This window comes from Syzygium oleosum, unplaced genomic scaffold, assembly GCF_021117445.2.
Source record: "Syzygium oleosum isolate NSW1041296 unplaced genomic scaffold, Sole_v2.1 Sole_v2.01, whole genome shotgun sequence".
Lineage (NCBI taxonomy): Eukaryota > Viridiplantae > Streptophyta > Magnoliopsida > Myrtales > Myrtaceae > Syzygium > Syzygium oleosum.
Window position 1 is genome coordinate 30,509,360 of NW_026607485.1, and position 11,500 is coordinate 30,520,859.

Consider the following 11,500-nt stretch of genomic DNA (forward strand, 5'->3'; position numbering starts at 1 on the left):
ACCAAAAGTTTAGGGATGACATTGAACGAATTAAAAGTTCAGTGACCATTTTTCACATTGGATTAGAGTTGAGGGACTACATTAAATAAATTAAAAATTCATGGACCAAATTGCACATTGGGCCAAAATTCAGGGACTGTTTGTGTCATTTTTCGAAAATAAAGTGTTAAAAAAAATCTCATTTGCATTTATATTAGGATTACGTTTAGCGATTACTTTTTCACTTAAGCATGTTTCTTTGGTTTAGGATTAGAGGCAGGCTTAACTTTAGACCTAGCTCACGGGGTTCTTGTTCTAGAGCTTAATAATCGGGTGGTGTATATTCTTTGCTCAACTTGTATCGGGTTATTTTATTGCACTTTACATTTTGTTGTTCTTTTATCCCATTTGACTGATGTGAGGTTTTAGTTTTAGCTATAGCTAATGGGGTTCATGTCTCGGGGCTCGGTAATAGGGCCATGTAATATTTTTTGCCCGATTCGTATGAAATTTATTTTCTCGCGTTTTATTTTCGTTGCCTTTGCTTTTATGCTTTAGTAGTGTGGCTTTCATTACTCTTGATTTGATATGATTCTTAACTCATATGTTTGATTAAAAACGTTTTGAAAAATAATTGCGCATGGACATTTAGTAGGGCGCATGTAGAGACTTAAATTGAATAAGATCGAATTATTTTTTGATAAAAAAGTGAGTTTAGGTACTGAAAGAGCGTTAATTAGACTATTAGTGTAACAAAGTCCCAGAATTTAGAATCGCTGGCTCATAGGAAGTAGGATGTCCTTCGGCGTCTCATTTGGCTCCTAATCCCCAATAGGTTAATGGCACTTCCAAAATAGGATAGAATCTCATAATTTATTATCAAATCGAAATTTCTCAACGTCGCACAAGCTAGGGGTTTGGAAAAACCTGTGCCGAGTGAGGGCGAGCACCTCGTGTACGAGGACCGTTCGTCCCCACTTAACATTATCTCTAAATCCGCTCTCTTTGAGGGAGGGTCGCGACCATATCAATATTTTTTATTGGTCAAAGGAAATTTTCATTCATTACCAAAATGATACATGAAAGTTTCCATAGGAAATTCCAGGAATCACCATGACAAAGAAAGCCCACAGAGCTTCAAAACAAATAAAAATCCAAAAATCAAGATATATCATTAGAACATGGTCAACAGAGGTAAGCATATGCTTGTCCTTCAAGAACAGATCTGTGACTGCATCTAAATAAAAGTATCGGCAGTCGATTACCGAATCATGCACTATCATTGCCGGGTTGAAGCGGCACTTAGTGAGCGGCCCGAGTCTAAGTAGAAATTGCTGGCTAGACCGATCCATTTTGTGCTTTGGGGCCTAAGGGGGTTTGGGCGAGGAAGCTAATGGGTAGTCAAACCCATGATCAAGCATACGACAATATAGAGATTTTTAATAACGTAGATCCGGATATTATGATGAGTATGTGCACATATTTGTGGAATTTAGAGGAGAGCCAAGATACAGTCTATCCTGTTCTGCTCTGGAGCATGATCCCTAGGACCTACCCTGAGTCCAATCCAGCCCATCCATTTGGTCCTAGAAGTATCGCAAGGCTCAAGCCCTGAACTTAGATACGCCTACGGCCCTGGCAAGACGATGGTCCCGTGCACCGTGGGCCTGCCAGGAAATGTAGAAATCAGGTTGATGATCGTGTCTGGTTCCAATCACAGCAAGCCACGCCCGATGTAAATTGATGGAGGAAGCAATTATATGAGAACTCGCCAGGAGCAAAATCCTAAGATTCTGATTTGCTGGGGACCACTGGTGGGAGAAAACTCCTGAATGGACAGAATCTTCTTTAATGCGTTTTCGAGCTGTCAAAGTTCTTAGGGAAAAGCAAAAGCTGTGATTACTGATTAGGTTTCCAAAGCACTACAGCTTTTCGCAGTTCCCGATGAACTTGCAATTGTTTAGGATGGTTGCATCAGCCTATGCGTAACAATGCTGAATAAAAAGTTAGACAAAACTCCGAGTGAGTCGACTTTAGCGATGGAGAGATGGCGATCGAAAATCTTGGCTTTTGCTATCCTTTCTTAACCGAGTGTTCACCGAGGGCCAAGGTGCAAAAGCATCTAGAAAAGATTTTGATTCGCCGAAGATGATGTATCTAAAATCCTATCTGGATTTGAGTTCGAATAGAATAATGTTTGATAATGTCCTCTGGACTGCATAAACCCAAATAAAAGATTCGGGGAAGGGGGCAAGACAAACTCAGATTGGAAAATGTTTCCTCACCTAACAAAGAGAACCCCAGCTCGCAGTCGAGGTTGGTATCACTTTGGTTCAGCCAGTGCAAAACTGGAATAAAAAAGGTGATGCTACTAAGCCTAAACAAAATTCAAATACGATAGGGAACAATTCTGAAAGTCCAAATTGTTCAAATAGAAGGCCATTGACACGAGCTTTGACCCGAAAAAGAGCCTCAAGTAATTCGCGACAGAAGAAATTAGTAAGTGGCCATCTCTTGGCTTACAAACAGAAATCCAAGGAAAGAAATATCTTTATATATGAAGAGGGGCGCATTGGAATACGGGATACTTCTAAAGGAAGTTCCTCAAAAGTTATCAGCAATGAGAAAACTGAGAGAAAATATGCCAGAATTGATCCTCACAAACTTTTATTTTCTTCGATGGACAGTTAGGACGAGAGTTAGCACTCAATTGACAAAACTTAAAATTTGCCATCATAGGAACGATCATGTCCACATGGTTACAGAAGATGAAACTTGCATGACTTCAATTTGCAACCTAGAAAAGATTTGTCGAGAAAAAGATCTCCTCGAGCAACCAACTATAAGCAAACCATGTCAGCATGAAGCTATTAATAGCCCAGCTCTAGCCAAAAATAAGGACGAGAGAGAAGGTACTAGTAACACATTCCCAAAAGGTTATGTTGATCAACGAGATGATTTCCAAAGGCCAACATCTCAAAGAATTCGAAGGACAATTCAGAGGATTTTTTATCCCACTTTATTCAAATATTTCCAAATATATGATGAGATTTTTCACAATTTGAAGGACAATCCAGATGATTTCTAATTCCACTTTATCCTATCCTATCAAAATCCATGTCCAGACTGTCAAATGCAGCCTAATGTTTTTTGCTCGATTAGAAAAGGAAGAAAGCCCACACGTTTGTGCATGAGTTCTGATCTTTGTTTTGCCGCGTACAAAAAGAAGAATTTGCAATCTCGGAGGTCCAAATAAATCTCTTTTCTCCGATAAAGAATTAGAGAGAAAGAAAGAAAGAAAATTGATATGTGGAGCACACAGTGTGGTGTTAGAGTTGTAGTCTTGATGCCCCTTCTCATACGCTTTCAACCCTCCACCCCCTTGTAGAGCGCCTAAAACCCAAGTACAATCTGTATGAATAAATAAGCAAGATAGATGAAGTAGAGAAGTGTATCCGACATTTTGTGACGGTCTACTATCACTCAAGATTAAGGTGAAATTTTTTAAGATCAGAATAAAGCCAAGGATTTGATGCGAGACAGTTTTCTCCAACCGTCAATTATCATTTTATTTCTTTATTTAATTTAGTTGTTTTGACATTGCCTATGGTTAAGAGTATATGTTATAACTAAAGTTCCTTATTCAGAGTATTTTTCCTTGGAGTCTTGTTAGGGTTTGCCTTTAAATATGATATAAATACATTAAAAGTCTTGAAACTTGCCACTATAGTGCAAGCCATAAACATTTCAAAAAGTGCCCAAAAAGTCTTAAAACTTATCAAATTAGTACAATTAAGTTCCTCTATTAACTCCATCAATTTGGTTAACTAGAAAATGTTGAAATGACTTTTTTTATTACTTAAAATTGAAAATTGAAAAATAAAAAGGGATAACAAAATTAAAAATAAAAGAAGAAGAGAGAGTAAAAGAGAAAAAAGATATAAATTGAAAAAATAAAAAAAGATAAAAATTTAAGGTAAAAAAGAGGCAAAACTTTGCTGTTCGAATTTCGTTGAGCGCGGCCATGGTTGCTTCAACTTCCAGGCTTCTTCAGGCTTGCGGCCATGGCTGCTCGAGCTTCGTCGACCTTGGTGATTCACTAGCTGCTCGAGCATTGCCGAGCTATTGGCCATGGCCACTCGAGCTTCTTCAAGCTCCTTGCCATGGCTGCTTGAGCTTTGACGAGCTCGACCATGACCGCTGCAGCTTCCAAGTTTCTTCAAGCTCACAACCATGGCTAATCGAGCTTTTTCGAGCTCGTGGCCATGGATGCTCGAGCTCCTTTTGCTGGGATTTGAACCGGTCCAAGAGAGAGCACGTGAATTTAATGCGTTCAAATCTTTCGCTCGTTGCCAAAACCATCGTCTAAAAATAACAAAATCTAGATCACAAGGACTAGGTTTACAACAAACGCTTTGTGATTTGAAGGATTCAAGAATATTTTACTTCTTCCAGTTTTCTTTAGGTCTATGATCCAGAGAGCTCAGTTTCAGAGCTCATGGCTCTTGTAGCCTTTTCTTCTTGTTGTTCTTCTACATTGGGCTCAAATGGAGTCCAACCCCAAAAACGAAAAGAAAACTCGGTACCTTCTTTTTGCTGTTCCATCGATTATCTTTTTTTTTTCTTTTAAATTTTCTGGTTGCTCTTTCTAATGTACCCCTTGATGGGTGCAACATTGGCGTAGTGTTTTAAAAAGAGGATAAAAAATAATGTCAGTATTTTCTATTAGTAAAATTGGACAGAACTGATGGAAGGACTTGATTACACTAATTTGATAAGTTTCAGAATTCGATCACACTTTTTGAAAGTTTTATTATTTAATTTTATTTTCTCAATAAATTTTAGAACTTCTAGTGCGCTTATTCCGTAAAAACATTTAAGGACTCAATTATGAATATGTGGCAGGCTTTCCATTGCATCAATCATCTATTACCTTGCTAATTGTTTGACTAGACAATCACTATCCAAAAAGAATATCAACCATTGCATACTTTCAATTTGAACTGAAAAAACAAAAGAAAAATTTTACCCGTAATTATAGAGAGTAACGGCACTATATGCTATTCAAATTTTGCCATGAAAAACTGCAATTATACTTTGTCAACTTTCAAATTGAAAAAGAAGAAAATCAACTCATGATTCTAAGAAGACGACACCAATAAAATTCAATTCATAGTCCTCATTTCATCTTAGTTAAAAACATTTTGTTGGAATATGTGTTGTAAAAGACATTTTAGATTAGACACAGAAAGAGTATGAACACATTGATTTAAGAGTGTAATTAGGAAAATAATCAAAACATCATAAAATCCTCCAGACAAGATAGCCTTTTTACTATTCAATCCTCTTCATAAAATATGTATTTTCTCTTTCAATAAATAGCAAAATGGATGTATTAGATTCGGTAAAAAGTCAGGATAAAGTAATATGTTTTTTTTAAAAAAGTTAAGACTACTGAAAATTCATTCAAAGGCCACATGGCGCATTCTCTATTCACAATACATTCATCTTAACACACACATATGTTATATTAACGAGGTATAATGAATATGTTATTTTCTTGAATCTGATTGGTTCTTGAAAAATATGTGTTATTTTTCCTAATTATATATAGTTAAATTTAGAGTCTCAGAATGAATTTTTTTTATAACATGTTTTGTTATATAAAATCTGTTAACACAGGGATTGAAAACTAGCTATTTAATAAGTTAATTAAGAAACTCACACGTACACCATTAGGAGATTGATTATTAATCTCTTTATACACTATTCCAATAGAGAAGCCAATGAATATTGTGAGGGAAAAAATCAAACTTATTGGTTCCGTTTGGTCTTTCAATTGATTAGATCATGGTTTTTGTTGATTAAACAAACCGAACAAGCTCGACGCCGAACCAAACCCGAATTTACAGTTCAAGCCATTTTTTCTTCATATTTACTCACAAAATAATGAGATCGGGCTATGTCTTTGTGGTCGAAACACAAGCAAGGGTAAAAACAGAGCCCTAAATTGAGAAAATATGCAAGGGTTATGCGGGTTATATTAATCCCGATTTCATGGCTAGATAAAGTAGCCTTCTGAAATAGGCAGCAGGATTTTACATAACTCATTTTCGTGTGCATTCGTTCGAGTAAAACTTCATGACGAACTTGTTTTCTGTTAAAATATTAATTTTCATTTGTTTAATGGTATGCCAAAAAAGTGTCATTGAAAATGTTTTCGGATGTTTGGATCCTATTTGGAGTAATGGGTGTTGAAGTAGGTGTATTATGTATCGACCAAAAAAAAAAAGGAAGTAGGTGTGTTATGCTTGTGAAAATGGTTTCCTCTATTTAGAAACAGGAGTTTCTTTTTCTAATTTTGAGTGTGGATGTTTCCTTTGATCGTAAATATTTTTCCGTTAACTAATCAATTTTCAGCAAACCAAACACATGAAGGTCTGAAAAATGAATTCGTAGAAAGTTCATTCATTTAAACAAAGGCAGCCGAAAATAAAAATGAATACCCTTTAATTATTAGTTGGGACCGAAGAATCAGCTAGCGCAAGAAAAGACCGAAAAGTCCACCTTCGACAAGCACCCTTTATCTTCCCACTCTTTATCACAAAACTGCCAGTGTTGGGACATCTTCTTGAATTGAAACAGGTTTGGTCGGCTGCGAGAAACTCAATGGAGAGAAGATGGAAGAGAAAACAAAGGGCGGAAGTCACGGATTCACTGAGGCCAGATGAAGAAGCCACCCAGCAAGAGAAAAGAAGGGAGAGAAGACCTCCTCTCCTCGCCCTGACGTTTGTTAGAAAAGCTACGGGAGCGGATTCCTCGATCAGTGTCGAAGAGTTGTGCAATCGGATCTACGGTGGAGTGCTCATGAATGATAATAAACTGGTAATTCAACTCTATGAATGGCTTGTTTTATCAGGAAAAATTAAAATAATAGAAACTATGTCATTTCTGTAATGGTTTAACTTAAACAAGAGAAATGTGTGGCAAGCTTGTTCTGGTGTAAAATTGTAGAAGTTCTGGGTTGACCAAGATCTCGACAAGAATTGCTTCTTGTTGCTGGCTAAAGAGTTATCCATCATATGGATCGATTCTCCGCAGTATTGGGTTTGGATCGACCAGAAGGAAAAATGGTAACTATACTTTCTCTTCAACTGTGAACCCATAACCATTTCCATGGTAGAAAATGTGTCGGTACTCATTTGTTTTAACTGTATCAGTTGTGGAAAAATGAAAAGCGTTTGTCTAGTAGAGTGAGTGCTACAAGACAACAGGGATTGATATCACTTCATGGTTTCGTTTGCAAGGGTATCCATCGCTGCTTGATTTACTTGGAATTTATTGACTTTTTTTAAGGCTTTCGATCATATGGAAGTTTTGGCCAAAAAGAAGAAAATCTGATATGGATGATCAATGAACTATACTCTCCAGTTAAATGTAAATAACAGTATCAACTTTGCCTTTGAAAGTCTCGGATAGGTTTGATTTCATCGATAGAACTCGAAGAAAACATTACCTCTTAGAGAATATAGTAAAAAACCAAATTGGATTGGAATAATCAAATTCTACTTGTGCTGCATCCATTATGACAAATTGTATCTAAGACTTTTTCTGAGAATAAAAAGAAAAGAAAAATTATCTACAGGTTTCATCATTAACAAGAAAATTTTTTCAAATTTGGACTTTCAGTTTCAGTGGTGAAGTAGGCATACCCGCGGCAAAGCTGTTGGAAGTATGCTGGCTAAAAATTTCGGGCAAGTTTAAGACGATCATGCTCTCTCCGAAGACTACATATGAGGTCTCATTCGTGGTGAAAATCAGTGAAAATAGCAGCGGGTGGCATGCTCCGGTGAACCTAAACCTCACTCTACCGGATGGAACCCCACTGGGACGCATCGAGAATTTGGAAGAGAAGGAGAAGGGTAAATGGATAGACATCCCGGTCGGTACATTCATGACGAATTCAAAGAATGTTGGCGAGATAAGCTTTTCCTTCTCCGAAACGGGTGGCCATTGGAAATCCGGACTCCTCGTCAAAGGTGTTGTCCTTCGACCGAAAGATTAAGCATCAAATCTGTCAAAAAGTTTGAATATGCAACATCACTTGGAAAAGGAAATAGCGAAAGGTGTTGTCTACCAAATTGATAAGCAGTTAATAAGTTTCTGCTGTTTTATCAAGATGAAAGTGCCTGGTGGATGCGATTTCTCTGATAAAGGAACTTTCCGGTTTGTCTTAATTATCTACATGATGCTATGCTTGACTAAAAAGTGTGAGTTATGTAGAAATATTTGTCTACCACCACAACATGCTGTTGTTCGCACAAGATTATACTGTTGGTCGTCGGATGAGCATGATCGTAGTCCTTGTAGTCATCAGACCATCCACTTCTAGGAAAGAAACCAAACTTGTGTTGTGGGTTCTCGAAGGTTGATCTAACGACTGAGGAAGACTGAAGTACACTGCAAAAACATGAACCACTAAACTACAAAAAGAAGCAAAACCCCTTAATCTCCCAAGGCAAACCCTTTCATCTCTCAATAACTCTTCCATCTTTTGAAACTCTCCGTTATGCTAGCAAAGCCCAAAATTGATTAATAAAATTGGGAGAGAAGCTCGTTCATTCTGGGAAATATTTGCCTTTGATACCGTCAAGTTCCTTTCGTAGAGTTACGAGTGCCTCTTTTTCCTTAGAGTCTTGGTTAGTGAGTTTTGAAAGGGTTTTGTTCTTCTTAGCTTAGAGATTTTTCTAGAAGCCTTTTTGTGCTCCTCGAAAACCTCCTTTAAGAAGTCTCGCATTTCCTCATAAGTATGTTCAAGAGTATTTACCTCGACTTCCTCGTTGACTTTAGAGTCAGCCATCATTTGACATAAGTTTGCTTGCTCAGTATCTTCATCGTTGGTTTCACATTCTATATGACTCCAGGTTTCAACTTTCAGTGCATGTTTCTTCTTTCCTGGATTCCCTTTAGTCTTCTTGAGAAATGGACAATCAGGTTTGATGTGGCCAGGCTTCTTGCACTCGACGCTCGTAGCAAACAATGTCTTTTCCTTTGTTTTCATCTTTCATTTTGGAAATTTTCTTTCTTTGGAGAACTTCATTTGCCTTTTTCCTTTGGGAACCTTTCCCTTTTCTCATTATACTTTTGAATTTTCTTGTCAGAAGTGCCATTTCCTCATCATCTTCATCTTCAGATGACGTTGGTCTACCTGCATCATTATAATCAACTTTGAAGGCAATGAATTTTTTTACCTTTGTTGATAGTCTCCTCGTTCAAATGTTTTGCTTCATAGGACATCCAGGTTCCTATCAGCTCATCCATGGCATTGGGTTGAATCCTCATTGTTTCACGTACTAATGTTTTCACGTGGCTCCACTCAGTTGAAAGTACCCTCGGGAGCTTGTTTACCATTTCAACATTGGTGAAGATTTTTCCTTGATTTGCAAGGCCATTCACGATTTCTGTAAATCTTGTGAACATTTTTGGTATGGTCTCATTAGATTTCATCTTTAACATCTCGTAATTTCCAAGTAGGGTGTTCATCTTGGTTTCTCGTACTCGGTCAGTTCCTTCAAATGTGACTAGGAGCCTGTCCCATATCTCCTTAGTTGTAACATATGAAGATATCTTGTTAAATTCACATGGGGAGAGTTTACCTTTAGCATTTTGTGCTGGTCTTCTCTATGACTCATCCAGTTGAGCTTCAACAGCAACAGCTGCGGCTGGTTGCACGTTTTTGCCTTCCTATTGGACATTAGCTCTTGCAGATTCATTAACGATGGCATCCCCCATAAGTTTGTCAGTTCCTCAATGTGCACTCGCATTCTTTGTTTCCAATATCCACAGTTGGTGCCATTGAAATATAGTGGCTGAGCATGAAAATCAAAAGCAATAAAACTTCCAAGTTCAGCCATAAGTAAAGATCTTTATGCTTAGAAGTAAGAACACTTCAGATAATAAGAAATAAAACTCTGATACCAATTATTGAGACTAAAAATATAACCTAGAAGCCGGGGGGAAGGGGGGGGGTTGAATAGGTTCTATGATGATTTTAAAAACTTTTGTGGAATATATTAAAAGCACCAAGCAAGGATTATAACAACCATATGCAAAGAGTGTAAGACGAGACGATTATCAGTGTCAAAGATGATTGTGAACAAATGCAGAAGATAGTGAGCTTAGAGAAATAAGGCACACATCAGTTTATAGTGGTCCAGCTTTATCACTAAGTCCATGTCCACTCTCCAGATAACAGCGCTTATGCAAGCTAGACTCCACTAATTATCTACAATGTAAGTTTACAACTAGTGTTGCTCCTCTCATATAATTGATCACACTATTGAGACACGATGACTACTCTTACACTTGTACACTTGACTATTTGCAATTCCAAAGTAATACAAAAATAGCAGACAAAGAACAATGGTGCTTTCTGGGAGCTTTCTGATTTAAACAATTAAGACGAAGTGCAACATAAGTATTCTCAGTATTTCTCTTGTCCAACCTTCTTCAAGCATCACTGATCCTCTTTATATAGAAGTCTTCAAAAACCCCGCTGTAGACTCTAAAGAAGATCAAGATAGCTGCTTGAAGTTAGGTGGAGACCTTTGTCGGAATCGAGATTGCCCATTACAATTGTTTCTTCTAATATCTATAGGTTTCTTAAAATAGAGTCTGTTGCAGCTGTCATTTCACTAGTTCTTGGTCTGAGGCAGAAGGCTATCAGTTGCTTTTCTAATTCTTTTCTGGTTTTTTTGCTGCGGATTCCAAGCTTGCAACATCTCATTTTCTATACGATCAAGAATCATATTTGGACAAGTACCTCACCATCATCACTTGCGACTCGGTATTCACACGAACGTAATACACGTTATTAGCGTGTGCAAATTATCAGCCAGTCGATTGACAATCTTTAGTGACGATGTAATGACACGCGATTGCAAGCCCAATGATCCTTTTGACTTTTTCAGTCTTAGAAGGCTTCCAAGAACAGCAAATTGACTTTGGTACCTCCAAGTCACAATGAGTTACTTGTTATATTGACAATTGTTCTTCTGATTGTCACTATCTAGTTCCTCATCTTTGCTTATATCATAGGAAACATTGACATTTGCAAGAAATTAGTACCTAGGATAGTTTTTAAATAATCAAAATTCCAGAGGAACTAGATAGTTTTGACATAGGATATGCACTTATCATAGTAGATATTAGTACTAAGGATAGTTTTGAAATAATCAAAATTCCACAGGGGTGTTTTCCAAATAGTCCCTTGACTCTATCAGTATGTTTACCTATAAATATCCTTTGAAATGTTCGGAATACCTTACAAAAAATGCATCTTACATGCCCAACTTTCCATATTTGTGCAATAAATCATGAACATACGTTGCCAACCCTCAAGGTCGCAAATGATTTAATTCAAGTGTTCTACTTGTCCATAATTCATGAGAAGTTCTATTAACTGATTTCGAGGGCACTTGGTTAAGGACATAAGCTGCAGTCAACAATGCATTGCACCAAA

General features: G+C 37.3%; 1 protein-coding gene across 1 annotated transcript; it reads left to right on the plus strand.

Annotated features, from left to right (window-relative positions):
- Positions 1-6,577: 6,577 nt before the first annotated feature.
- On the plus strand, positions 6,578-8,216 carry LOC115691552 (uncharacterized protein PHLOEM PROTEIN 2-LIKE A4-like). Its single transcript, XM_030618208.2, has 3 exons — positions 6,578-6,864; positions 6,994-7,112; positions 7,669-8,216. Exons 1-3 carry the CDS (start codon positions 6,649-6,651, stop codon positions 8,042-8,044), a joined length of 711 nt encoding a protein of 236 aa, XP_030474068.1. The 5' UTR covers positions 6,578-6,648; the 3' UTR covers positions 8,045-8,216.
- Positions 8,217-11,500: the final 3,284 nt, after the last annotated feature.

Excerpts from the sequence above, each read along its gene's own strand:
- LOC115691552 (XM_030618208.2), top strand. The coding sequence starts at position 6,649 with ATGGAGAGAAGATGGAAGAGAAAACAAAGGGCGGAAGTCACGGATTCA. Across the intron at positions 6,865-6,993 it reads TCATGAATGATAATAAACTG|AAGTTCTGGGTTGACCAAGA; the intron begins GTAATTCAACTC and ends GTAAAATTGTAG. Across the intron at positions 7,113-7,668 it reads ATCGACCAGAAGGAAAAATG|TTTCAGTGGTGAAGTAGGCA; the intron begins GTAACTATACTT and ends TTGGACTTTCAG.